We start from the raw sequence: 25,012 nt of genomic DNA on the forward strand, positions 1-25,012 counted from the left end.
GCAGAAATCTGATTGTATTATACAGCAGAACTTTAATAAGAATGAAAGTTAGAGGAAAACAACACAAACCTTTCCTTCATTGACAGAGATTAAAATCTCCACATTTCATAAATTAGTCCATGACAAATATCTTCAACCCGCAAAAAGCAAGAATCAAGATAGGAAGAATGTAGATGTTTAACCCAAAGAAAAAGTAGATTAAAACTTTCAGGATATAAACAAGGGATGCTCCTCCTAAATTTAGCATGGCCCACAGCTGCTGTGGAGGAACTGGCTGTACTGGCGTGAGGAGTATGGGGTGCAGTTCCCGCTGCTAAACATGACAAAGGCTGAAATCCCATAGCCAAGGGAGGCCCTGGAGTCATACAGGTAACAGACAGGGTTACCCAATTCAAGGTATTTCCCAGAAGCAAAAGAGCAGCGGGACCTGGTGGAGCTGCTGCCGCTCCCGGGCTGAGAAGACCGGGCAAGGGAGCACTGCCAGCGCCTGTCCTGCCTTCTGCCCTTTCCCCAGCTCCTGCAAGGCCCACCAAAAGGCTCTCTCTCCTCTGCCTGCTGCCTGCATCCTCCCTCTCCCAACACCACCCACCCTCCCCTTGCCCAGGCATCCGAGGACCACTACTTGCCCTCCCACGGCTGCCGGGGTCTTCCCAACATGGGACATGGAGGGAGGGAGACATGACTTGAATGCAGGAAAGCTTTATTGTGCCCAGAGGAGCAGGAGAGACTGTCAGAGAGACGGTGGGCAGGACCCAGAGAGGCCGGTTGCCACGTGTTGGGGGAAGCAGAGGGATCTTCCCCAGGGCATCGCTTCTCGCTCCAGATGCCCCCTTGGCGCGGCATCCCAGATCCCGAGGACTTGGCCCATCAGCCTCGCAGGGCCTTTCGGGTCCACCTCCTGCCCCATCCGACAGCTGGGACGAGAGGGGAGGGGAGGGGAGGAGAGCAGAGGGCAGGAGAAGAGGGCAGGGAAGGGCTGAGGGTGGGTGGCACTGCCGGCTGCCCAGGCGTTGGCTGGGGCTGGCGATGCTCAGGTCTCCTCAGTGCCCCGTGCCCGCCAGCTCAGCCCTGCTTGGGTGGGGGTGTTGGCGTTTGGGCTGGGGGCAGCGCCTGGGGCTGAGCTGGGTCTAGCAGGGCCCACAGGTGTCCCACAGCTTCTTGCTGTAGCGGGGCAAGGCACAAGGGCTGCAGGCGGGAGAAGCGTAGGGTCTGCCAAAGGTGCAGAGGCCCCCCGAGCCCAGGGTGGCGCCGGCGCCGTAGAGGCCTCCCAGCCCCAGGTTGCCCCCAAAGGCGGGTGCTCCGGAGGAGCCCACCACGGCTTGCTGGGGGAAGGAGCTGAGGATGGGGCCGGGGAAGGTGACGACGACGGGGGGCGGCTGGATGAAGGCCGTCGAGTCGGGGCACTGCCGGGCGCACAGCTCGTTGCAGCTCTCGGCGATGGGCTGGGGGACGGCGACGCCGGTTTTCGGTGGGCACAGGTCGTAGCAAGACATCTTTGTGCGAGAGAGCTGAGCCTGAAACACGCGGGACCCAAGGACAGGTGTCATGAGCGAGGAGGAGATCCCGTGGCCGAGCAGTGCCCTGTTCCCAGGGCTGCCCTGGAGCTGGAGGGGCCAGAGCCGCCACCTTGCCCGTACTGCCTGCCGCTTGCTCTTTGCCCAGCCAGCCCCCCTCAGCGCCCTGCTCTCCGCACCCCTTGCCTTGCCCTCTCTGCACACAGAGGGCACGCAAGCCCTCCCCGAGAGCCTGTGCAAGGCCTGGCTCTGCGCGTCTGGGCCACGGGGCTCCTTCCTCCTCCCTCCGCCACTCAGCCCGCCCTGGCCCTCCAAGCCTGCTGCCAGCACGCCCATGGCCAGCGGTGCTCTCCTGGCCACGGAGTCCCCACGCCAGCCCCTGCCAGAGGAGGCAGAGAGCTGCAGGCACCCACCTACCCTGTTCCTGAGCAGAGCGAGGCAGGAGCGGCGGATGCCAGCGCTTGCCGAGGGCAGCGCTTTTATGCCGGGCTGGCGAGTGCGGGGAGGAGCTGGCCGCGCTGGGGGCACGTGGCCCGCAGCGGCCGAGCCCCTGCCTCCTCCCTGCGTGGCATGGGGCTGCTTTGCTGATGCTGTTTCCTCTCCAGCCCCAACCTGCTCTATCAGCCCCTGCAATTACCCCGCTTGGATGCTTGCCAGCTGCCACCTAATGGGCCGAATGAGCCCAGCTGTCTTTTCATTATCTCGGTGTGTAAGAGGGCATGCAGCGTGACAAAGGCTGACTGCGAGCGCCCTGCGTGCCATAGCACTTGCCCAAGGGCTTGGTCTCGGGGCGGCCCCTTGCTTTCTTTGCAGAGCCGCAGGGAAGACCAGGGTCCTGGTGCTGGCCAGGAAGGCGGCCTTGCAAAGGCCTCCCGCATGCCAGTGACCGCATGACGTGCGCCGTGTGGCTATTATCCGCAGAGGCGCGAGGTTACGAAATGCCAAATCAAAGGCACTCTTCTCGGGCACTGCCTGCTCAGCACGATGCATCACTCAGCAGCCCAAAGGAGCCGGTCTCCATCCACCTGAAGGTGTTAGCCATCGACCTCTGCAATTCTGGGGGAGAAAAACCCCTCGCGCTCTTCCCTGAGGTGCGTGGTGCAAGGAGCACAGACCCCACCTGGGCCCACATGGCACAGGCTCGTGCCAGCCCTCCCCCAGCCCCTCGCAAGTGTCCCGGGAGCCCCATTGCTGGGGGACGGTGCTGGGCCGGGGCTGCCCTTGGGGTGCTGGGGAGATGGGAACTCTGCCTGGTGGCATGACCGCAGCAGCCCCCGGCTGGCTCGGCCCCGCCGGCGCTCGCGGTGTCTCTCCTCCCAGCAGAGCCTGGCTGCGGGCACAGGGCAGACGTGTCTTCCCCGGGCAGAGCACGAGGCAGGCAGCGGGGAGCTGCGGAAGCACAGCCCTCTCCCGCTGCGCGCAGACCCCGGCAGGGAGATGCCTGCTATCATTTAGCCCTCGAACCAGAAAGGGGAGGAAAGCCTCGGAAGTGGCAGGTGCTGGCCTGGCGAGGGGATGCTGACTCAGGGAGGGGCAGGAGCTGGACAGCCCCATCATCATTGGCAGGAGGGAGTGCCGCCTCTGCAGACTGGCCCAGGTGGTGCTGAGCAATGGCGGGGCTGCTATAAAAGCTCTGCCTCTGCCAGGCTCCCCCAAGCGCTGCTCTGGCCACCTTTGCCTCTGGGAACAGGGTAAGTCTGTGAGCGTTTCTCCTCCCGGCCCCCTGCTCCGGCCCCGGCCCCTCCGCCTCGGGCGCTCGCCTCTGCTGCTCTCTTGCAACCTCTGCCTTCTTGCAGAGCACCGTCCGATCCTGCGCAAAGATGTCTTGCTATGACCTGTGCCCACCGAAAACCGGCGTCGCCGTCCCCCAGCCCATCGCCGAGAGCTGCAACGAGCTGTGCGCCCGGCAGTGCCCCGACTCGACGGCCTTCATCCAGCCGCCCCCCGTCGTCGTCACCTTCCCCGGCCCCATCCTCAGCTCCTTCCCCCAGCAAGCCGTGGTGGGCTCCTCCGGAGCACCCGCCTTTGGGGGCAACCTGGGGCTGGGAGGCCTCTACGGCGCCGGCGCCACCCTGGGCTCGGGGGGCCTCTGCACCTTTGGCAGACCCTACGCTTCTCCCGCCTGCAGCCCTTGTGCCTTGCCCCGCTACAGCAAGAAGCTGTGGGACACCTGTGGGCCCTGCTAGACCCAGCCCCAGAGCCCCCAGAGACCCTGGGCCTCCTCAGCCTCACACCTCCTCTCCTTTCTCCCCTCCGTCCCCTCTCTCCATCTTGCCTCTCCTCCTTGCTCCTGCCCATGCCCAGGTGCATGGTGCAACTCCACCATCGTCCCACAGGGCACTTGCTTGTCTCCACAACAGCCACCGCCTGGGAGAAGCCTGAAGGAACACCTCTCTTGAAGCCCGGGGTGACAACCTGCCTGCCTCTGCCTTGTGTGTCTTTCTGCAGTGGGTGCTTTCCTGCACTGCAATAAAGCAAGCCTGCATCCAACACCTGCCTCTCTGCCTTTCCTTTCAAGGCCTAGCGTGGGCTGCAGGGCTCCCTCGCCCTGCACGTGTCCCCCTCCAGCCGGGCCAGGGCAGGCTCAGCCCCAGCAGAGCCCGGCTGAGCTGCCTTTTGGGAGACCCCCCACACACGGTCCCGCGGCTGAGCTCCAAGGGCCCTGCCTGAACGCAGGTGGCTCCCCTGCCTGCACGACATGCAGCCCTGGGGTGTTTGCAGGCCTCCAGCCTCCCTGCGCGTGAGCACGGCTGCCCCAGGGGATGGGAGCCAGCCAGGAGCAATTCCTGCCGCAGCTCCAGACCTTTGTGCCTCCTTGGCTCAGCTTGAGGCCCTGGGAGAAAAAGGAAACGGGAGGCTTCCCATTCCCTTCCTCTTCCCTAACAACGTCCAGTGCCCTTTCCTCTTCTTTGTACCCTTTTGCTACTTTCTTTTCGCTTCTCCCCCTTCTTCTTCTCCTTCCCCTTCTCCCTCCCTTTCCTCTTTCCCCACCGCTTCTCCCTCCCCTTCCCGTGCCTCTTCTCCTCCTCCTTTCCCTTCCTCTTCCCTTCTTTTTCTACTCCCCCTTCCCCTTCCTCATCCTATTTCCCTTCCCCTTCCACTCCACTCTCCCCTTCCCTCTCCTCCTTCACCTTCCCTTTCCCCTTCCACTTCCCCATCCCCAGCACAGACCAACACACGCCGTGCTCCTCGGTTCTCTGCCGCAGACGCCAGATCACAGAAAACACAGCCTGGCTCTTGTGGCAGGAGCCTTTGCAGGGCATCTTGTCATGCTGCCCCCTCAAGCAGGGTCACCCCGAGCCGGCTGCCCAGCGCCGTGGCCACACGGCTTTTGCACGTCTCCAAGGACGCAGACTCCACAACCTCCCGGGCCAACTTGTGCCAGGGCTCGTTCACCCTCACAGTGGAAAAAGGGCTTTGGGATGTTGAGGCGGAGCCTCCCGTCTTTCAGCTGGTGCCCATTGTCTCTTGTCCTGGCACTGGACACCTCTGAAAAGAGCCTGGCTCCATCTTCCTGATGCCTTCCCTTCAGCCAGGGGTGCACATTGATGAGACGCTCCCCCCACCCCACCCCGAGCCTCCTCAGCACCAAGAGGAACAGTCCCATCTCTCTGAGGCTCTCCCCAGAGGACACGTGCTCCCTGTCCCTTCGGCAGCTGTGTGCGGCACTTTGCTGGACTCTCTCCTGTAGCCCCACATCTCTCCCGTGCTGGGGAGCCCAGCACTGGACACAGCAGCCCAGGGGTGGCCTCGCCAGTGCTGAGTGGAGGCCAAGGATCCCCTCCCTCCACCTCCTCCGCATGCAGCCCAGGACACCGCCGGCTGCCTCTGCCCCAACGCACGTTGCCGGCTCATGCTCAGCTTGGCGTCCACCAGCACCCCCAGGGCCTTTCCTGACAAGCTGCTCTCCAGCAATCGACGGCCATTTCCCAGGCACGGGGTTTAACACCGGCTCTCCTCCAGCCTCCTCTGTGCAGACGCCCGGAGATGCTGCCCTGCTTCTGCGGAGCAGCGGGACCTGGCGGAGCTGCTGCCGCCGCTCCCGGGCTGAGAAGACCGGGCAAGGGAGCACTGCCAGCGCCTGTCCTGCCTTCTGCCCTTTCCCCAGCTCCTGCAAGGCCCACCAAAAGGCTCTCTCTCCTCTGCCTGCTGCCTGCATCCTCCCTCTCCCAACACCACCCACCCTCCCCTTGCCCAGGCATCCGAGGACCACTACTTGCCCTCCCACGGCTGCCGGGGTCTTCCCAACATGGGACATGGAGGGAGGGAGACATGACTTGAATGCAGGAAAGCTTTATTGTGCCCAGAGGAGCAGGAGAGACTGTCAGAGAGACGGTGGGCAGGACCCAGAGAGGCCGGTTGCCACGTGTTGGGGGAAGCAGAGGGATCTTCCCCAGGGCATCGCTTCTCGCTCCAGATGCCCCCTTGGCGCGGCATCCCAGATCCCGAGGACTTGGCCCATCAGCCTCGCAGGGCCTTTCGGGTCCACCTCCTGCCCCATCCGACAGCTGGGACGAGAGGGGAGGGGAGGGGAGGAGAGCAGAGGGCAGGAGAAGAGGGCAGGGAAGGGCTGAGGGTGGGTGGCACTGCCGGCTGCCCAGGCGTTGGCTGGGGCTGGCGATGCTCAGGTCTCCTCAGTGCCCCGTGCCCGCCAGCTCAGCCCTGCTTGGGTGGGGGTGTTGGCGTTTGGGCTGGGGGCAGCGCCTGGGGCTGAGCTGGGTCTAGCAGGGCCCACAGGTGTCCCACAGCTTCTTGCTGTAGCGGGGCAAGGCACAAGGGCTGCAGGCGGGAGAAGCGTAGGGTCTGCCAAAGGTGCAGAGGCCCCCCGAGCCCAGGGTGGCGCCGGCGCCGTAGAGGCCTCCCAGCCCCAGGTTGCCCCCAAAGGCGGGTGCTCCGGAGGAGCCCACCACGGCTTGCTGGGGGAAGGAGCTGAGGATGGGGCCGGGGAAGGTGACGACGACGGGGGGCGGCTGGATGAAGGCCGTCGAGTCGGGGCACTGCCGGGCGCACAGCTCGTTGCAGCTCTCGGCGATGGGCTGGGGGACGGCGACGCCGGTTTTCGGTGGGCACAGGTCGTAGCAAGACATCTTTGCGCAGGATCGGACGGTGCTCTGCAAGAAGGCAGAGGTTGCAAGAGAGCAGCAGAGGCGAGCGCCCGAGGCGGAGGGGCCGGGGCCGGAGCAGGGGGCCGGGAGGAGAAACGCTCACAGACTTACCCTGTTCCCAGAGGCAAAGGTGGCCAGAGCAGCGCTTGGGGGAGCCTGGCAGAGGCAGAGCTTTTATAGCAGCCCCGCCATTGCTCAGCACCACCTGGGCCAGTCTGCAGAGGCGGCACTCCCTCCTGCCAGTGATGATGGGGCTGTCCAGCTCCTGCCCCTCCCTGAGTCAGCATCCCCTCGCCAGGCCAGCACCTGCCACTTCCGAGGCTTTCCTCCCCTTTCTGGTTCGAGGGCTAAATGATAGCAGGCATCTCCCTGCCGGGGTCTGCGCGCAGCGGGAGAGGGCTGTGCTTCCGCAGCTCCCCGCTGCCTGCCTCGTGCTCTGCCCGGGGAAGACACGTCTGCCCTGTGCCCGCAGCCAGGCTCTGCTGGGAGGAGAGACACCGCGAGCGCCGGCGGGGCCGAGCCAGCCGGGGGCTGCTGCGGTCATGCCACCAGGCAGAGTTCCCATCTCCCCAGCACCCCAAGGGCAGCCCCGGCCCAGCACCGTCCCCCAGCAATGGGGCTCCCGGGACACTTGCGAGGGGCTGGGGGAGGGCTGGCACGAGCCTGTGCCATGTGGGCCCAGGTGGGGTCTGTGCTCCTTGCACCACGCACCTCAGGGAAGAGCGCGAGGGGTTTTTCTCCCCCAGAATTGCAGAGGTCGATGGCTAACACCTTCAGGTGGATGGAGACCGGCTCCTTTGGGCTGCTGAGTGATGCATCGTGCTGAGCAGGCAGTGCCCGAGAGGAGTGCCTTTGATTTGGCATTTCGTAACCTCGCGCCTCTGCGGATAATAGCCACACGGCGCACGTCATGCGGTCACTGGCATGCGGGAGGCCTTTGCAAGGCCGCCTTCCTGGCCAGCACCAGGACCCTGGTCTTCCCTGCGGCTCTGCAAAGAAAGCAAGGGGCCGCCCCGAGACCAAGCCCTTGGGCAAGTGCTATGGCACGCAGGGCGCTCGCAGTCAGCCTTTGTCACGCTGCATGCCCTCTTACACACCGAGATAATGAAAAGACAGCTGGGCTCATTCGGCCCATTAGGTGGCAGCTGGCAAGCATCCAAGCGGGGTAATTGCAGGGGCTGATAGAGCAGGTTGGGGCTGGAGAGGAAACAGCATCAGCAAAGCAGCCCCATGCCACGCAGGGAGGAGGCAGGGGCTCGGCCGCTGCGGGCCACGTGCCCCCAGCGCGGCCAGCTCCTCCCCGCACTCGCCAGCCCGGCATAAAAGCGCTGCCCTCGGCAAGCGCTGGCATCCGCCGCTCCTGCCTCGCTCTGCTCAGGAACAGGGTAGGTGGGTGCCTGCAGCTCTCTGCCTCCTCTGGCAGGGGCTGGCGTGGGGACTCCGTGGCCAGGAGAGCACCGCTGGCCATGGGCGTGCTGGCAGCAGGCTTGGAGGGCCAGGGCGGGCTGAGTGGCGGAGGGAGGAGGAAGGAGCCCCGTGGCCCAGACGCGCAGAGCCAGGCCTTGCACAGGCTCTCGGGGAGGGCTTGCGTGCCCTCTGCGTGCAGAGAGGGCAAGGCAAGGGGTGCGGAGAGCAGGGCGCTGAGGGGGGCTGGCTGGGCAAAGAGCAAGCGGCAGGCAGTGCGGGCAAGGTGGCGGCTCTGGCCCCTCCAGCTCCAGGGCAGCCCTGGGAACAGGGCACTGCTCGGCCACGGGATCTCCTCCTCGCTCATGACACCTGTCCTTGGGTCCCGCGTGTTTCAGGCTCAGCTCTCTCGCACAAAGATGTCTTGCTACGACCTGTGCCCACCGAAAACCGGCGTCGCCGTCCCCCAGCCCATCGCCGAGAGCTGCAACGAGCTGTGCGCCCGGCAGTGCCCCGACTCGACGGCCTTCATCCAGCCGCCCCCCGTCGTCGTCACCTTCCCCGGCCCCATCCTCAGCTCCTTCCCCCAGCAAGCCGTGGTGGGCTCCTCCGGAGCACCCGCCTTTGGGGGCAACCTGGGGCTGGGAGGCCTCTACGGCGCCGGCGCCACCCTGGGCTCGGGGGGCCTCTGCACCTTTGGCAGACCCTACGCTTCTCCCGCCTGCAGCCCTTGTGCCTTGCCCCGCTACAGCAAGAAGCTGTGGGACACCTGTGGGCCCTGCTAGACCCAGCCCCAGAGCCCCCAGAGACCCTGGGCCTCCTCAGCCTCACACCTCCTCTCCTTTCTCCCCTCCGTCCCCTCTCTCCATCTTGCCTCTCCTCCTTGCTCCTGCCCATGCCCAGGTGCATGGTGCAACTCCACCATCGTCCCACAGGGCACTTGCTTGTCTCCACAACAGCCACCGCCTGGGAGAAGCCTGAAGGAACACCTCTCTTGAAGCCCGGGGTGACAACCTGCCTGCCTCTGCCTTGTGTGTCTTTCTGCAGTGGGTGCTTTCCTGCACTGCAATAAAGCAAGCCTGCATCCAACACCTGCCTCTCTGCCTTTCCTTTCAAGGCCTAGCGTGGGCTGCAGGGCTCCCTCGCCCTGCACGTGTCCCCCTCCAGCCGGGCCAGGGCAGGCTCAGCCCCAGCAGAGCCCGGCTGAGCTGCCTTTTGGGAGACCCCCCACACACGGTCCCGCGGCTGAGCTCCAAGGGCCCTGCCTGAACGCAGGTGGCTCCCCTGCCTGCACGACATGCAGCCCTGGGGTGTTTGCAGGCCTCCAGCCTCCCTGCGCGTGAGCACGGCTGCCCCAGGGGATGGGAGCCAGCCAGGAGCAATTCCTGCCGCAGCTCCAGACCTTTGTGCCTCCTTGGCTCAGCTTGAGGCCCTGGGAGAAAAAGGAAACGGGAGGCTTCCCATTCCCTTCCTCTTCCCTAACAACGTCCAGTGCCCTTTCCTCTTCTTTGTACCCTTTTGCTACTTTCTTTTCGCTTCTCCCCCTTCTTCTTCTCCTTCCCCTTCTCCCTCCCTTTCCTCTTTCCCCACCGCTTCTCCCTCCCCTTCCCGTGCCTCTTCTCCTCCTCCTTTCCCTTCCTCTTCCCTTCTTTTTCTACTCCCCCTTCCCCTTCCTCATCCTATTTCCCTTCCCCTTCCACTCCACTCTCCCCTTCCCTCTCCTCCTTCACCTTCCCTTTCCCCTTCCACTTCCCCATCCCCAGCACAGACCAACACACGCCGTGCTCCTCGGTTCTCTGCCGCAGACGCCAGATCACAGAAAACACAGCCTGGCTCTTGTGGCAGGAGCCTTTGCAGGGCATCTTGTCATGCTGCCCCCTCAAGCAGGGTCACCCCGAGCCGGCTGCCCAGCGCCGTGGCCACACGGCTTTTGCACGTCTCCAAGGACGCAGACTCCACAACCTCCCGGGCCAACTTGTGCCAGGGCTCGTTCACCCTCACAGTGGAAAAAGGGCTTTGGGATGTTGAGGCGGAGCCTCCCGTCTTTCAGCTGGTGCCCATTGTCTCTTGTCCTGGCACTGGACACCTCTGAAAAGAGCCTGGCTCCATCTTCCTGATGCCTTCCCTTCAGCCAGGGGTGCACATTGATGAGACGCTCCCCCCACCCCACCCCGAGCCTCCTCAGCACCAAGAGGAACAGTCCCATCTCTCTGAGGCTCTCCCCAGAGGACACGTGCTCCCTGTCCCTTCGGCAGCTGTGTGCGGCACTTTGCTGGACTCTCTCCTGTAGCCCCACATCTCTCCCGTGCTGGGGAGCCCAGCACTGGACACAGCAGCCCAGGGGTGGCCTCGCCAGTGCTGAGTGGAGGCCAAGGATCCCCTCCCTCCACCTCCTCCGCATGCAGCCCAGGACACCGCCGGCTGCCTCTGCCCCAACGCACGTTGCCGGCTCATGCTCAGCTTGGCGTCCACCAGCACCCCCAGGGCCTTTCCTGACAAGCTGCTCTCCAGCAATCGACGGCCATTTCCCAGGCACGGGGTTTAACACCGGCTCTCCTCCAGCCTCCTCTGTGCAGACGCCCGGAGATGCTGCCCTGCTTCTGCGGAGCAGCGGGACCTGGCGGAGCTGCTGCCGCCGCTCCCGGGCTGAGAAGACCGGGCAAGGGAGCACTGCCAGCGCCTGTCCTGCCTTCTGCCCTTTCCCCAGCTCCTGCAAGGCCCACCAAAAGGCTCTCTCTCCTCTGCCTGCTGCCTGCATCCTCCCTCTCCCAACACCACCCACCCTCCCCTTGCCCAGGCATCCGAGGACCACTACTTGCCCTCCCACGGCTGCTGGGGTCTTCCCAACATGGGACATGGAGGGAGGGAGACATGACTTGAATGCAGGAAAGCTTTATTGTGCCCAGAGGAGCAGGAGAGACTGTCAGAGAGACAGTGGGCAGGACCCAGAGAGGCCGGTTGCCACGTGTTGGGGGAAGCAGAGGGATCTTCCCCAGGGCATCGCTTCTCGCTCCAGATGCCCCCTTGGCGCGGCATCCCAGATCCCGAGGACTTGGCCCATCAGCCTCGCAGGGCCTTTCGGGTCCACCTCCTGCCCCATCCGACAGCTGGGACGAGAGGGGAGGGGAGGGGAGGAGAGCAGAGGGCAGGAGAAGAGGGCAGGGAAGGGCTGAGGGTGGGTGGCACTGCCGGCTGCCCAGGCGTTGGCTGGGGCTGGCGATGCTCAGGTCTCCTCAGTGCCCCGTGCCCGCCAGCTCAGCCCTGCTTGGGTGGGGGTGTTGGCGTTTGGGCTGGGGGCAGCGCCTGGGGCTGAGCTGGGTCTAGCAGGGCCCACAGGTGTCCCACAGCTTCTTGCTGTAGCGGGGCAAGGCACAAGGGCTGCAGGCGGGAGAAGCGTAGGGTCTGCCAAAGGTGCAGAGGCCCCCCGAGCCCAGGGTGGCGCCGGCGCCGTAGAGGCCTCCCAGCCCCAGGTTGCCCCCAAAGGCGGGTGCTCCGGAGGAGCCCACCACGGCTTGCTGGGGGAAGGAGCTGAGGATGGGGCCGGGGAAGGTGACGACGACGGGGGGCGGCTGGATGAAGGCCGTCGAGTCGGGGCACTGCCGGGCGCACAGCTCGTTGCAGCTCTCGGCGATGGGCTGGGGGACGGCGACGCCGGTTTTCGGTGGGCACAGGTCGTAGCAAGACATCTTTGCGCAGGATCGGACGGTGCTCTGCAAGAAGGCAGAGGTTGCAAGAGAGCAGCAGAGGCGAGCGCCCGAGGCGGAGGGGCCGGGGCCGGAGCAGGGGGCCGGGAGGAGAAACGCTCACAGACTTACCCTGTTCCCAGAGGCAAAGGTGGCCAGAGCAGCGCTTGGGGGAGCCTGGCAGAGGCAGAGCTTTTATAGCAGCCCCGCCATTGCTCAGCACCACCTGGGCCAGTCTGCAGAGGCGGCACTCCCTCCTGCCAGTGATGATGGGGCTGTCCAGCTCCTGCCCCTCCCTGAGTCAGCATCCCCTCGCCAGGCCAGCACCTGCCACTTCCGAGGCTTTCCTCCCCTTTCTGGTTCGAGGGCTAAATGATAGCAGGCATCTCCCTGCCGGGGTCTGCGCGCAGCGGGAGAGGGCTGTGCTTCCGCAGCTCCCCGCTGCCTGCCTCGTGCTCTGCCCGGGGAAGACACGTCTGCCCTGTGCCCGCAGCCAGGCTCTGCTGGGAGGAGAGACACCGCGAGCGCCGGCGGGGCCGAGCCAGCCGGGGGCTGCTGCGGTCATGCCACCAGGCAGAGTTCCCATCTCCCCAGCACCCCAAGGGCAGCCCCGGCCCAGCACCGTCCCCCAGCAATGGGGCTCCCGGGACACTTGCGAGGGGCTGGGGGAGGGCTGGCACGAGCCTGTGCCATGTGGGCCCAGGTGGGGTCTGTGCTCCTTGCACCACGCACCTCAGGGAAGAGCGCGAGGGGTTTTTCTCCCCCAGAATTGCAGAGGTCGATGGCTAACACCTTCAGGTGGATGGAGACCGGCTCCTTTGGGCTGCTGAGTGATGCATCGTGCTGAGCAGGCAGTGCCCGAGAGGAGTGCCTTTGATTTGGCATTTCGTAACCTCGCGCCTCTGCGGATAATAGCCACACGGCGCACGTCATGCGGTCACTGGCATGCGGGAGGCCTTTGCAAGGCCGCCTTCCTGGCCAGCACCAGGACCCTGGTCTTCCCTGCGGCTCTGCAAAGAAAGCAAGGGGCCGCCCCGAGACCAAGCCCTTGGGCAAGTGCTATGGCACGCAGGGCGCTCGCAGTCAGCCTTTGTCACGCTGCATGCCCTCTTACACACCGAGATAATGAAAAGACAGCTGGGCTCATTCGGCCCATTAGGTGGCAGCTGGCAAGCATCCAAGCGGGGTAATTGCAGGGGCTGATAGAGCAGGTTGGGGCTGGAGAGGAAACAGCATCAGCAAAGCAGCCCCATGCCACGCAGGGAGGAGGCAGGGGCTCGGCCGCTGCGGGCCACGTGCCCCCAGCGCGGCCAGCTCCTCCCCGCACTCGCCAGCCCGGCATAAAAGCGCTGCCCTCGGCAAGCGCTGGCATCCGCCGCTCCTGCCTCGCTCTGCTCAGGAACAGGGTAGGTGGGTGCCTGCAGCTCTCTGCCTCCTCTGGCAGGGGCTGGCGTGGGGACTCCGTGGCCAGGAGAGCACCGCTGGCCATGGGCGTGCTGGCAGCAGGCTTGGAGGGCCAGGGCGGGCTGAGTGGCGGAGGGAGGAGGAAGGAGCCCCGTGGCCCAGACGCGCAGAGCCAGGCCTTGCACAGGCTCTCGGGGAGGGCTTGCGTGCCCTCTGCGTGCAGAGAGGGCAAGGCAAGGGGTGCGGAGAGCAGGGCGCTGAGGGGGGCTGGCTGGGCAAAGAGCAAGCGGCAGGCAGTGCGGGCAAGGTGGCGGCTCTGGCCCCTCCAGCTCCAGGGCAGCCCTGGGAACAGGGCACTGCTCGGCCACGGGATCTCCTCCTCACTCATGACACCTGTCCTTGGGTCCCGCGTGTTTCAGGCTCAGCTCTCTCGCACAAAGATGTCTTGCTACGACCTGTGCCCACCGAAAACCGGCGTCGCCGTCCCCCAGCCCATCGCCGAGAGCTGCAACGAGCTGTGCGCCCGGCAGTGCCCCGACTCGACGGCCTTCATCCAGCCGCCCCCCGTCGTCGTCACCTTCCCCGGCCCCATCCTCAGCTCCTTCCCCCAGCAAGCCGTGGTGGGCTCCTCCGGAGCACCCGCCTTTGGGGGCAACCTGGGGCTGGGAGGCCTCTACGGCGCCGGCGCCACCCTGGGCTCGGGGGGCCTCTGCACCTTTGGCAGACCCTACGCTTCTCCCGCCTGCAGCCCTTGTGCCTTGCCCCGCTACAGCAAGAAGCTGTGGGACACCTGTGGGCCCTGCTAGACCCAGCCCCAGAGCCCCCAGAGACCCTGGGCCTCCTCAGCCTCACACCTCCTCTCCTTTCTCCCCTCCGTCCCCTCTCTCCATCTTGCCTCTCCTCCTTGCTCCTGCCCATGCCCAGGTGCATGGTGCAACTCCACCATCGTCCCACAGGGCACTTGCTTGTCTCCACAACAGCCACCGCCTGGGAGAAGCCTGAAGGAACACCTCTCTTGAAGCCCGGGGTGACAACCTGCCTGCCTCTGCCTTGTGTGTCTTTCTGCAGTGGGTGCTTTCCTGCACTGCAATAAAGCAAGCCTGCATCCAACACCTGCCTCTCTGCCTTTCCTTTCAAGGCCTAGCGTGGGCTGCAGGGCTCCCTCGCCCTGCACGTGTCCCCCTCCAGCCGGGCCAGGGCAGGCTCAGCCCCAGCAGAGCCCGGCTGAGCTGCCTTTTGGGAGACCCCCCACACACGGTCCCGCGGCTGAGCTCCAAGGGCCCTGCCTGAACGCAGGTGGCTCCCCTGCCTGCACGACATGCAGCCCTGGGGTGTTTGCAGGCCTCCAGCCTCCCTGCGCGTGAGCACGGCTGCCCCAGGGGATGGGAGCCAGCCAGGAGCAATTCCTGCCGCAGCTCCAGACCTTTGTGCCTCCTTGGCTCAGCTTGAGGCCCTGGGAGAAAAAGGAAACGGGAGGCTTCCCATTCCCTTCCTCTTCCCTAACAACGTCCAGTGCCCTTTCCTCTTCTTTGTACCCTTTTGCTACTTTCTTTTCGCTTCTCCCCCTTCTTCTTCTCCTTCCCCTTCTCCCTCCCTTTCCTCTTTCCCCACCGCTTCTCCCTCCCCTTCCCGTGCCTCTTCTCCTCCTCCTTTCCCTTCCTCTTCCCTTCTTTTTCTACTCCCCCTTCCCCTTCCTCATCCTATTTCCCTTCCCCTTCCACTCCACTCTCCCCTTCCCTCTCCTCCTTCACCTTCCCTTTCCCCTTCCACTTCCCCATCCCCAGCACAGACCAACACACGCCGTGCTCCTCGGTTCTCTGCCGCAGACGCCAGATCACAGAAAACACAGCCTGGCTCTTGTGGCAGGAGCCTTTGCAGGGCATCTTGTCATGCTGCCCCCTCAAGCAGGGTCACCCCGAGCCGGCTGCCCAGCGCCGTGGCCACACGGCTTTTGCACGTCTCCAAGGACGCAGACTCCACAACCTCCCGGGCCAACTTGTGCCAGGGCTCGTTCACCCTCACAGTGGAAAAAGGGCTTTGGGATGTTGAGGCGGAGCCTCCCGTCTTTCAGCTGGTGCCCATTGTCTCTTGTCCTGGCACTGGACACCTCTGAAAAGAGCCTGGCTCCATCTTCCTGATGCCTTCCCTTCAGCCAGGGGTGCACATTGATGAGACGCTCCCCCCACCCCACCCCGAGCCTCCTCAGCACCAAGAGGAACAGTCCCATCTCTCTGAGGCTCTCCCCAGAGGACACGTGCTCCCTGTCCCTTCGGCAGCTGTGTGCGGCACTTTGCTGGACTCTCTCCTGTAGCCCCACATCTCTCCCGTGCTGGGGAGCCCAGCACTGGACACAGCAGCCCAGGGGTGGCCTCGCCAGTGCTGAGTGGAGGCCAAGGATCCCCTCCCTCCACCTCCTCCGCATGCAGCCCAGGACACCGCCGGCTGCCTCTGCCCCAACGCACGTTGCCGGCTCATGCTCAGCTTGGCGTCCACCAGCACCCCCAGGGCCTTTCCTGACAAGCTGCTCTCCAGCAATCGACGGCCATTTCCCAGGCACGGGGTTTAACACCGGCTCTCCTCCAGCCTCCTCTGTGCAGACGCCCGGAGATGCTGCCCTGCTTCTGCGGAGCAGCGGGACCTGGCGGAGCTGCTGCCGCCGCTCCCGGGCTGAGAAGACCGGGCAAGGGAGCACTGCCAGCGCCTGTCCTGCCTTCTGCCCTTTCCCCAGCTCCTGCAAGGCCCACCAAAAGGCTCTCTCTCCTCTGCCTGCTGCCTGCATCCTCCCTCTCCCAACACCACCCACCCTCCCCTTGCCCAGGCATCCGAGGACCACTACTTGCCCTCCCACGGCTGCCGGGGTCTTCCCAACATGGGACATGGAGGGAGGGAGACATGACTTGAATGCAGGAAAGCTTTATTGTGCCCAGAGGAGCAGGAGAGACTGTCAGAGAGACGGTGGGCAGGACCCAGAGAGGCCGGTTGCCACGTGTTGGGGGAAGCAGAGGGATCTTCCCCAGGGCATCGCTTCTCGCTCCAGATGCCCCCTTGGCGCGGCATCCCAGATCCCGAGGACTTGGCCCATCAGCCTCGCAGGGCCTTTCGGGTCCACCTCCTGCCCCATCCGACAGCTGGGACGAGAGGGGAGGGGAGGGGAGGAGAGCAGAGGGCAGGAGAAGAGGGCAGGGAAGGGCTGAGGGTGGGTGGCACTGCCGGCTGCCCAGGCGTTGGCTGGGGCTGGCGATGCTCGGGTCTCCTCAGTGCCCCGTGCCCGCCAGCTCAGCCCTGCTTGGGTGGGGGTGTTGGCGTTTGGGCTGGGGGCAGCGCCTGGGGCTGAGCTGGGTCTAGCAGGGCCCACAGGTGTCCCACAGCTTCTTGCTGTAGCGGGGCAAGGCACAAGGGCTGCAGGCGGGAGAAGCGTAGGGTCTGCCAAAGGTGCAGAGGCCCCCCGAGCCCAGGGTGGCGCCGGCGCCGTAGAGGCCTCCCAGCCCCAGGTTGCCCCCAAAGGCGGGTGCTCCGGAGGAGCCCACCACGGCTTGCTGGGGGAAGGAGCTGAGGATGGGGCCGGGGAAGGTGACGACGACGGGGGGCGGCTGGATGAAGGCCGTCGAGTCGGGGCACTGCCGGGCGCACAGCTCGTTGCAGCTCTCGGCGATGGGCTGGGGGACGGCGACGCCGGTTTTCGGTGGGCACAGGTCGTAGCAAGACATCTTTGCGCAGGATCGGACGGTGCTCTGCAAGAAGGCAGAGGTTGCAAGAGAGCAGCAGAGGCGAGCGCCCGAGGCGGAGGGGCCGGGGCCGGAGCAGGGGGCCGGGAGGAGAAACGCTCACAGACTTACCCTGTTCCCAGAGGCAAAGGTGGCCAGAGCAGCGCTTGGGGGAGCCTGGCAGAGGCAGAGCTTTTATAGCAGCCCCGCCATTGCTCAGCACCACCTGGGCCAGTCTGCAGAGGCGGCACTCCCTCCTGCCAGTGATGATGGGGCTGTCCAGCTCCTGCCCCTCCCTGAGTCAGCATCCCCTCGCCAGGCCAGCACCTGCCACTTCCGAGGCTTTCCTCCCCTTTCTGGTTCGAGGGCTAAATGATAGCAGGCATCTCCCTGCCGGGGTCTGCGCGCAGCGGGAGAGGGCTGTGCTTCCGCAGCTCCCCGCTGCCTGCCTCGTGCTCTGCCCGGGGAAGACACGTCTGCCCTGTGCCCGCAGCCAGGCTCTGCTGGGAGGAGAGACACCGCGAGCGCCGGCGGGGCCGAGCCAGCCGGGGGCTGCTGCGGTCATGCCACCAGGCAGAGTTCCCATCTCCCCAGCACCCCAAGGGCAGCCCCGGCCCAGCACCGTCCCCCAGCAATGGGGCTCCCGGGACACTTGCGAGGGGCTGGGGGAGGGCTGGCACGAGCCTGTGCCATGTGGGCCCAGGTGGGGTCTGTGCTCCTTGCACCACGCACCTCAGGGAAGAGCGCGAGGGGTTTTTCTCCCCCAGAATTGCAGAGGTCGATGGCTAACACCTTCAGGTGGATGGAGACCGGCTCCTTTGGGCTGCTGAGTGATGCATCGTGCTGAGCAGGCAGTGCCCGAGAGGAGTGCCTTTGATTTGGCATTTCGTAACCTCGCGCCTCTGCGGATAATAGCCACACGGCGCACGTCATGCGGTCACTGGCATGCGGGAGGCCTTTGCAAGGCCGCCTTCCTGGCCAGCACCAGGACCCTGGTCTTCCCTGCGGCTCTGCAAAGAAAGCAAGGGGCCGCCCCGAGACCAAGCCCTTGGGCAAGTGCTATGGCACGCAGGGCGCTCGCAGTCAGCCTTTGTCACGCTGCATGCCCTCTTACACACCGAGATAATGAAAAGACAGCTGGGCTCATTCGGCCCATTAGGTGGCAGCTGGCAAGCATCCAAGCGGGGTAATTGCAGGGGCTGATAGAGCAGGTTGGGGCTGGAGAGGAAACAGCATCAGCAAAGCAGCCCCATGCCACGCAGGGAGGAGGCAGGGGCTCGGCCGCTGCGGGCCACGTGCCCCCAGCGCGGCCAGCTCCTCCCCGCACTCGCCAGCCCGGCATAAAAGCGCTGCCCTCGGCAAGCGCTGGCATCCGCCGCTCCTGCCTCGCTCTGCTCAGGAACAGGGTAGGTGGGTGCCTGCAGCTCTCTGCCTCCTCTGGCAGGGGCTGGCGTGGGGACTCCGTGGCCAGGAGAGCACCGCTGGCCATGGGCGTGCTGGCAGCAGGCTTGGAGGGCCAGGGCGGGCTGAGTGGCGGAGGGAGGAGGAAGGAGCCCCGTGGCCCAGACGCGCAGAGCCAGGCCTTGCACAGGCTCTCGGGGAGGGCTTGCGTGCCCTCTGCGTGCAGAGAGGGCAAGGCAAGGGGTGCGGAGAGCAGGGCGCTGAGGGGGGCTGGCTGGGCAAAGAGCAAGCGGCAGGCAGTGCGGGCAAGGTGGCGGCTCTGGCCCCTCCAGCTCCAGGGCAGCCCTGGGAACAGGGCACTGCTCGGCCACGGGATCTCCTCCTCGCTCATGACACCTGTCCTTGGGTCCCGCGTGTTTCAGGCTCAGCTCTCTCGCACAAAGATGTCTTGCTACGACCTGTGCCCACCGAAAACCGGCGTCGCCGTCCCCCAGCCCATCGCCGAGAGCTGCAACGAGCTGTGCGCCCGGCAGTGCCCCGACTCGACGGCCTTCATCCAGCCGCCCCCCGTCGTCGTCACCTTCCCCGGCCCCATCCTCAGCTCCTTCCCCCAGCAAGCCGTGGTGGGCTCCTCCGGAGCACCCGCCTTTGGGGGCAACCTGGGGCTGGGAGGCCTCTACGGCGCCGGCGCCACCCTGGGCTCGGGGGGCCTCTGCACCTTTGGCAGACCCTACGCTTCTCCCGCCTGCAGCCCTTGTGCCTTGCCCCGCTACAGCAAGAAGCTGTGGGACACCTGTGGGCCCTGCTAGACCCAGCCCCAGAGCCCCCAGAGACCCTGGGCCTCCTCAGCCTCACACCTCCTCTCCTTTCTCCCCTCCGTCCCCTCTCTCCATCTTGCCTCTCCTCCTTGCTCCTGCCCATGCCCAGGTGCATGGTGCAACTCCACCATCGTCCCACAGGGCACTTGCTTGTCTCCACAACAGCCACCGCCTGGGAGAAGCCTGAAGGAACACCTCTCTTGAAGCCCGGGGTGACAACCTGCCTGCCTCTGCCTTGTGTGTCTTTCTGCAGTGGGTGCTTTCCTGCACTGCAATAAAGCAAGCCTGCATCCAACACCTGCCTCTCTGCCTTTCCTTTCAAGGCCTAGCGTGGGCTGCAGGGCTCCCTCGCCCTGCACGTGTCCCCCTCCAGCCGGGCCAGGGCAGGCTCAGCCCCAGCAGAGCCCGGCTGAGCTGCCTTTTGGGAGACCCCCCACACACGGTCCCGCGGCTGAGCTCCAAGGGCCCTGCCTGAACGCAGGTGGCTCCCCTGCCTGCACGACATGCAGCCCTGGGGTGTTTGCAGGCCTCCAGCCTCCCTGCGCGTGAGCACGGCTGCCCCAGGGGATGGGAGCCAGCCAGGAGCAATTCCTGCCGCAGCTCCAGACCTTTGTGCCTCCTTGGCTCAGCTTGAGGCCCTGGGAGAAAAAGGAAACGGGAGGCTTCCCATTCCCTTCCTCTTCCCTAACAACGTCCAGTGCCCTTTCCTCTTCTTTGTACCCTTTTGCTACTTTCTTTTCGCTTCTCCCCCTTCTTCTTCTCCTTCCCCTTCTCCCTCCCTTTCCTCTTTCCCCACCGCTTCTCCCTCCCCTTCCCGTGCCTCTTCTCCTCCTCCTTTCCCTTCCTCTTCCCTTCTTTTTCTACTCCCCCTTCCCCTTCCTCATCCTATTTCCCTTCCCCTTCCACTCCACTCTCCCCTTCCCTCTCCTCCTTCACCTTCCCTTTCCCCTTCCACTTCCCCATCCCCAGCACAGACCAACACACGCCGTGCTCCTCGGTTCTCTGCCGCAGACGCCAGATCACAGAAAACACAGCCTGGCTCTTGTGGCAGGAGCCTTTGCAGGGCATCTTGTCATGCTGCCCCCTCAAGCAGGGTCACCCCGAGCCGGCTGCCCAGCGCCGTGGCCACACGGCTTTTGCACGTCTCCAAGGACGCAGACTCCACAACCTCCCGGGCCAACTTGTGCCAGGGCTCGTTCACCCTCACAGTGGAAAAAGGGCTTTGGGATGTTGAGGCGGAGCCTCCCGTCTTTCAGCTGGTGCCCATTGTCTCTTGTCCTGGCACTGGACACCTCTGAAAAGAGCCTGGCTCCATCTTCCTGATGCCTTCCCTTCAGCCAGGGGTGCACATTGATGAGACGCTCCCCCCACCCCACCCCGAGCCTCCTCAGCACCAAGAGGAACAGTCCCATCTCTCTGAGGCTCTCCCCAGAGGACACGTGCTCCCTGTCCCTTCGGCAGCTGTGTGCGGCACTTTGCTGGACTCTCTCCTGTAGCCCCACATCTCTCCCGTGCTGGGGAGCCCAGCACTGGACACAGCAGCCCAGGGGTGGCCTCGCCAGTGCTGAGTGGAGGCCAAGGATCCCCTCCCTCCACCTCCTCCGCATGCAGCCCAGGACACCGCCGGCTGCCTCTGCCCCAACGCACGTTGCCGGCTCATGCTCAGCTTGGCGTCCACCAGCACCCCCAGGGCCTTTCCTGACAAGCTGCTCTCCAGCAATCGACGGCCATTTCCCAGGCACGGGGTTTAACACCGGCTCTCCTCCAGCCTCCTCTGTGCAGACGCCCGGAGATGCTGCCCTGCTTCTGCGGAGCAGCGGGACCTGGCGGAGCTGCTGCCGCCGCTCCCGGGCTGAGAAGACCGGGCAAGGGAGCACTGCCAGCGCCTGTCCTGCCTTCTGCCCTTTCCCCAGCTCCTGCAAGGCCCACCAAAAGGCTCTCTCTCCTCTGCCTGCTGCCTGCATCCTCCCTCTCCCAACACCACCCACCCTCCCCTTGCCCAGGCATCCGAGGACCACTACTTGCCCTCCCACGGCTGCCGGGGTCTTCCCAACATGGGACATGGAGGGAGGGAGACATGACTTGAATGCAGGAAAGCTTTATTGTGCCCAGAGGAGCAGGAGAGACTGTCAGAGAGACGGTGGGCAGGACCCAGAGAGGCCGGTTGCCACGTGTTGGGGGAAGCAGAGGGATCTTCCCCAGGGCATCGCTTCTCGCTCCAGATGCCCCCTTGGCGCGGCATCCCAGATCCCGAGGACTTGGCCCATCAGCCTCGCAGGGCCTTTCGGGTCCACCTCCTGCCCCATCCGACAGCTGGGACGAGAGGGGAGGGGAGGGGAGGAGAGCAGAGGGCAGGAGAAGAGGGCAGGGAAGGGCTGAGGGTGGGTGGCACTGCCGGCTGCCCAGGCGTTGGCTGGGGCTGGCGATGCTCGGGTCTCCTCAGTGCCCCGTGCCCGCCAGCTCAGCCCTGCTTGGGTGGGGGTGTTGGCGTTTGGGCTGGGGGCAGCGCCTGGGGCTGAGCTGGGTCTAGCAGGGCCCACAGGTGTCCCACAGCTTCTTGCTGTAGCGGGGCAAGGCACAAGGGCTGCAGGCGGGAGAAGCGTAGGGTCTGCCAAAGGTGCAGAGGCCCCCCGAGCCCAGGGTGGCGCCGGCGCCGTAGAGGCCTCCCAGCCCCAGGTTGCCCCCAAAGGCGGGTGCTCCGGAGGAGCCCACCACGGCTTGCTGGGGGAAGGAGCTGAGGATGGGGCCGGGGAAGGTGACGACGACGGGGGGCGGCTGGATGAAGGCCGTCGAGTCGGGGCACTGCCGGGCGCACAGCTCGTTGCAGCTCTCGGCGATGGGCTGGGGGACGGCGACGCCGGTTTTCGGTGGGCACAGGTCGTAGCAAGACATCTTTGCGCAGGATCGGACGGTGCTCTGCAAGAAGGCAGAGGTTGCAAGAGAGCAGCAGAGGCGAGCGCCCGAGGCGGAGGGGCCGGGGCCGGAGCAGGGGGCCGGGAGGAGAAACGCTCACAGACTTACCCTGTTCCCAGAGGCAAAGGTGGCCAGAGCAGCGCTTGGGGGAGCCTGGCAGAGGCAGAGCTTTTATAGCAGCCCCGCCATTGCTCAGCACCACCTGGGCCAGTCTGCAGAGGCGGCACTCCCTCCTGCCAGTGATGATGGGGCTGTCCAGCTCCTGCCCCTCCCTGAGTCAGCATCCCCTCGCCAGGCCAGCACCTGCCACTTCCGAGGCTTTCCTCCCCTTTCTGGTTCGAGGGCTAAATGATAGCAGGCATCTCCCTGCCGGGGTCTGCGCGCAGCGGGAGAGGGCTGTGCTTCCGCAGCTCCCCGCTGCCTGCCTCGTGCTCTGCCCGGGGAAGACACGTCTGCCCTGTGCCCGCAGCCAGGCTCTGCTGGGAGGAGAGACACCGCGAGCGCCGGCGGGGCCGAGCCAGCCGGGGGCTGCTGCGGTCATGCCACCAGGCAGAGTTCCCATCTCCCCAGCACCCCAAGGGCAGCCCCGGCCCAGCACCGTCCCCCAGCAATGGGGCTCCCGGGACACTTGCGAGGGGCTGGGGGAGGGCTGGCACGAGCCTGTGCCATGTGGGCCCAGGTGGGGTCTGTGCTCCTTGCACCACGCACCTCAGGGAAGAGCGCGAGGGGTTTTTCTCCCCCAGAATTGCAGAGGTCGATGGCTAACACCTTCAGGTGGATGGAGACCGGCTCCTTTGGGCTGCTGAGTGATGCATCGTGCTGAGCAGGCAGTGCCCGAGAGGAGTGCCTTTGATTTGGCATTTCGTAACCTCGCGCCTCTGCGGATAATAGCCACACGGCGCACGTCATGCGGTCACTGGCATGCGGGAGGCCTTTGCAAGGCCGCCTTCCTGGCCAGCACCAGGACCCTGGTCTTCCCTGCGGCTCTGCAAAGAAAGCAAGGGGCCGCCCCGAGACCAAGCCCTTGGGCAAGTGCTATGGCACGCAGGGCGCTCGCAGTCAGCCTTTGTCACGCTGCATGCCCTCTTACACACCGAGATAATGAAAAGACAGCTGGGCTCATTCGGCCCATTAGGTGGCAGCTGGCAAGCATCCAAGCGGGGTAATTGCAGGGGCTGATAGAGCAGGTTGGGGCTGGAGAGGAAACAGCATCAGCAAAGCAGCCCCATGCCACGCAGGGAGGAGGCAGGGGCTCGGCCGCTGCGGGCCACGTGCCCCCAGCGCGGCCAGCTCCTCCCCGCACTCGCCAGCCCGGCATAAAAGCGCTGCCCTCGGCAAGCGCTGGCATCCGCCGCTCCTGCCTCGCTCTGCTCAGGAACAGGGTAGGTGGGTGCCTGCAGCTCTCTGCCTCCTCTGGCAGGGGCTGGCGTGGGGACTCCGTGGCCAGGAGAGCACCGCTGGCCATGGGCGTGCTGGCAGCAGGCTTGGAGGGCCAGGGCGGGCTGAGTGGCGGAGGGAGGAGGAAGGAGCCCCGTGGCCCAGACGCGCAGAGCCAGGCCTTGCACAGGCTCTCGGGGAGGGCTTGCGTGCCCTCTGCGTGCAGAGAGGGCAAGGCAAGGGGTGCGGAGAGCAGGGCGCTGAGGGGGGCTGGCTGGGCAAAGAGCAAGCGGCAGGCAGTGCGGGCAAGGTGGCGGCTCTGGCCCCTCCAGCTCCAGGGCAGCCCTGGGAACAGGGCACTGCTCGGCCACGGGATCTCCTCCTCGCTCATGACACCTGTCCTTGGGTCCCGCGTGTTTCAGGCTCAGCTCTCTCGCACAAAGATGTCTTGCTACGACCTGTGCCCACCGAAAACCGGCGTCGCCGTCCCCCAGCCCATCGCCGAGAGCTGCAACGAGCTGTGCGCCCGGCAGTGCCCCGACTCGACGGCCTTCATCCAGCCGCCCCCCGTCGTCGTCACCTTCCCCGGCCCCATCCTCAGCTCCTTCCCCCAGCAAGCCGTGGTGGGCTCCTCCGGAGCACCCGCCTTTGGGGGCAACCTGGGGCTGGGAGGCCTCTACGGCGCCGGCGCCACCCTGGGCTCGGGGGGCCTCTGCACCTTTGGCAGACCCTACGCTTCTCCCGCCTGCAGCCCTTGTGCCTTGCCCCGCTACAGCAAGAAGCTGTGGGACACCTGTGGGCCCTGCTAGACCCAGCCCCAGAGCCCCCAGAGACCCTGGGCCTCCTCAGCCTCACACCTCCTCTCCTTTCTCCCCTCCGTCCCCTCTCTCCATCTTGCCTCTCCTCCTTGCTCCTGCCCATGCCCAGGTGCATGGTGCAACTCCACCATCGTCCCACAGGGCACTTGCTTGTCTCCACAACAGCCACCGCCTGGGAGAAGCCTGAAGGAACACCTCTCTTGAAGCCCGGGGTGACAACCTGCCTGCCTCTGCCTTGTGTGTCTTTCTGCAGTGGGTGCTTTCCTGCACTGCAATAAAGCAAGCCTGCATCCAACACCTGCCTCTCTGCCTTTCCTTTCAAGGCCTAGCGTGGGCTGCAGGGCTCCCTCGCCCTGCACGTGTCCCCCTCCAGCCGGGCCAGGGCAGGCTCAGCCCCAGCAGAGCCCGGCTGAGCTGCCTTTTGGGAGACCCCCCACACACGGTCCCGCGGCTGAGCTCCAAGGGCCCTGCCTGAACGCAGGTGGCTCCCCTGCCTGCACGACATGCAGCCCTGGGGTGTTTGCAGGCCTCCAGCCTCCCTGCGCGTGAGCACGGCTGCCCCAGGGGATGGGAGCCAGCCAGGAGCAATTCCTGCCGCAGCTCCAGACCTTTGTGCCTCCTTGGCTCAGCTTGAGGCCCTGGGAGAAAAAGGAAACGGGAGGCTTCCCATTCCCTTCCTCTTCCCTAACAACGTCCAGTGCCCTTTCCTCTTCTTTGTACCCTTTTGCTACTTTCTTTTCGCTTCTCCCCCTTCTTCTTCTCCTTCCCCTTCTCCCTCCCTTTCCTCTTTCCCCACCGCTTCTCCCTCCCCTTCCCGTGCCTCTTCTCCTCCTCCTTTCCCTTCCTCTTCCCTTCTTTTTCTACTCCCCCT

At 65.4% G+C, this 25,012-nt stretch overlaps 10 protein-coding genes across 10 annotated transcripts; 5 read left to right on the forward strand and 5 right to left on the reverse strand.

Moving 5' to 3' along the window:
- Positions 1-665: 665 nt before the first annotated feature.
- Positions 666-1,493, reverse strand: LOC138684165 (scale keratin-like). The gene has a single exon (XM_069777878.1). It carries the CDS (start codon positions 1,491-1,493, stop codon positions 1,128-1,130), a length of 366 nt encoding a protein of 121 aa, XP_069633979.1. The 3' UTR covers positions 666-1,127.
- A 1,841-nt stretch (positions 1,494-3,334) lies between these two features.
- LOC138684148 (scale keratin-like) lies at positions 3,335-4,004 on the forward strand. The gene has a single exon (XM_069777858.1). The coding sequence runs from the start codon at positions 3,335-3,337 to the stop codon at positions 3,698-3,700; it is 366 nt and encodes a 121-aa protein (XP_069633959.1). The 3' UTR covers positions 3,701-4,004.
- Positions 4,005-5,773: 1,769 nt separating this feature from the next.
- Positions 5,774-8,076, reverse strand: LOC138684150 (scale keratin-like). Its single transcript, XM_069777860.1, has one exon. The coding sequence runs from the start codon at positions 6,599-6,601 to the stop codon at positions 6,236-6,238; it is 366 nt and encodes a 121-aa protein (XP_069633961.1). The 5' UTR covers positions 6,602-8,076; the 3' UTR covers positions 5,774-6,235.
- Positions 8,077-8,427: 351 nt separating this feature from the next.
- Positions 8,428-9,112, forward strand: LOC138684149 (scale keratin-like). Its single transcript, XM_069777859.1, has one exon. It carries the CDS (start codon positions 8,443-8,445, stop codon positions 8,806-8,808), a length of 366 nt encoding a protein of 121 aa, XP_069633960.1. The 5' UTR covers positions 8,428-8,442; the 3' UTR covers positions 8,809-9,112.
- Positions 9,113-10,969: 1,857 nt separating this feature from the next.
- LOC138684154 (scale keratin-like) lies at positions 10,970-13,184 on the reverse strand. The gene has a single exon (XM_069777866.1). It carries the CDS (start codon positions 11,707-11,709, stop codon positions 11,344-11,346), a length of 366 nt encoding a protein of 121 aa, XP_069633967.1. The 5' UTR covers positions 11,710-13,184; the 3' UTR covers positions 10,970-11,343.
- Positions 13,185-13,550: 366 nt separating this feature from the next.
- LOC138684153 (scale keratin-like) lies at positions 13,551-14,220 on the forward strand. Its single transcript, XM_069777865.1, has one exon. It carries the CDS (start codon positions 13,551-13,553, stop codon positions 13,914-13,916), a length of 366 nt encoding a protein of 121 aa, XP_069633966.1. The 3' UTR covers positions 13,917-14,220.
- Positions 14,221-16,368: 2,148 nt separating this feature from the next.
- Positions 16,369-18,292, reverse strand: LOC138684160 (scale keratin-like). The gene has a single exon (XM_069777873.1). It carries the CDS (start codon positions 16,815-16,817, stop codon positions 16,452-16,454), a length of 366 nt encoding a protein of 121 aa, XP_069633974.1. The 5' UTR covers positions 16,818-18,292; the 3' UTR covers positions 16,369-16,451.
- Positions 18,293-18,643: 351 nt separating this feature from the next.
- LOC138684162 (scale keratin-like) lies at positions 18,644-19,328 on the forward strand. The gene has a single exon (XM_069777875.1). It carries the CDS (start codon positions 18,659-18,661, stop codon positions 19,022-19,024), a length of 366 nt encoding a protein of 121 aa, XP_069633976.1. The 5' UTR covers positions 18,644-18,658; the 3' UTR covers positions 19,025-19,328.
- A 2,148-nt stretch (positions 19,329-21,476) lies between these two features.
- LOC138684159 (scale keratin-like) lies at positions 21,477-23,400 on the reverse strand. The gene has a single exon (XM_069777872.1). The coding sequence runs from the start codon at positions 21,923-21,925 to the stop codon at positions 21,560-21,562; it is 366 nt and encodes a 121-aa protein (XP_069633973.1). The 5' UTR covers positions 21,926-23,400; the 3' UTR covers positions 21,477-21,559.
- A 351-nt stretch (positions 23,401-23,751) lies between these two features.
- On the forward strand, positions 23,752-24,436 carry LOC138684161 (scale keratin-like). The gene has a single exon (XM_069777874.1). The coding sequence runs from the start codon at positions 23,767-23,769 to the stop codon at positions 24,130-24,132; it is 366 nt and encodes a 121-aa protein (XP_069633975.1). The 5' UTR covers positions 23,752-23,766; the 3' UTR covers positions 24,133-24,436.
- Positions 24,437-25,012: the final 576 nt, after the last annotated feature.

Source organism: Haliaeetus albicilla, unplaced genomic scaffold (assembly GCF_947461875.1).
Source record: "Haliaeetus albicilla unplaced genomic scaffold, bHalAlb1.1 scaffold_183, whole genome shotgun sequence".
In the NCBI taxonomy this organism is placed as follows: domain Eukaryota; kingdom Metazoa; phylum Chordata; class Aves; order Accipitriformes; family Accipitridae; genus Haliaeetus; species Haliaeetus albicilla.

What these genes read in the sequence shown, in the direction of transcription:
- LOC138684165 (XM_069777878.1), bottom strand. Translation starts at nt 1,493, where the DNA reads ATGTCTTGCTACGACCTGTGCCCACCGAAAACCGGCGTCGCCGTCCCC.
- LOC138684148 (XM_069777858.1), top strand. Translation starts at nt 3,335, where the DNA reads ATGTCTTGCTATGACCTGTGCCCACCGAAAACCGGCGTCGCCGTCCCC.
- LOC138684150 (XM_069777860.1), bottom strand. Translation starts at nt 6,601, where the DNA reads ATGTCTTGCTACGACCTGTGCCCACCGAAAACCGGCGTCGCCGTCCCC.
- LOC138684149 (XM_069777859.1), top strand. Translation starts at nt 8,443, where the DNA reads ATGTCTTGCTACGACCTGTGCCCACCGAAAACCGGCGTCGCCGTCCCC.
- LOC138684154 (XM_069777866.1), bottom strand. Translation starts at nt 11,709, where the DNA reads ATGTCTTGCTACGACCTGTGCCCACCGAAAACCGGCGTCGCCGTCCCC.
- LOC138684153 (XM_069777865.1), top strand. Translation starts at nt 13,551, where the DNA reads ATGTCTTGCTACGACCTGTGCCCACCGAAAACCGGCGTCGCCGTCCCC.
- LOC138684160 (XM_069777873.1), bottom strand. Translation starts at nt 16,817, where the DNA reads ATGTCTTGCTACGACCTGTGCCCACCGAAAACCGGCGTCGCCGTCCCC.
- LOC138684162 (XM_069777875.1), top strand. Translation starts at nt 18,659, where the DNA reads ATGTCTTGCTACGACCTGTGCCCACCGAAAACCGGCGTCGCCGTCCCC.
- LOC138684159 (XM_069777872.1), bottom strand. Translation starts at nt 21,925, where the DNA reads ATGTCTTGCTACGACCTGTGCCCACCGAAAACCGGCGTCGCCGTCCCC.
- LOC138684161 (XM_069777874.1), top strand. Translation starts at nt 23,767, where the DNA reads ATGTCTTGCTACGACCTGTGCCCACCGAAAACCGGCGTCGCCGTCCCC.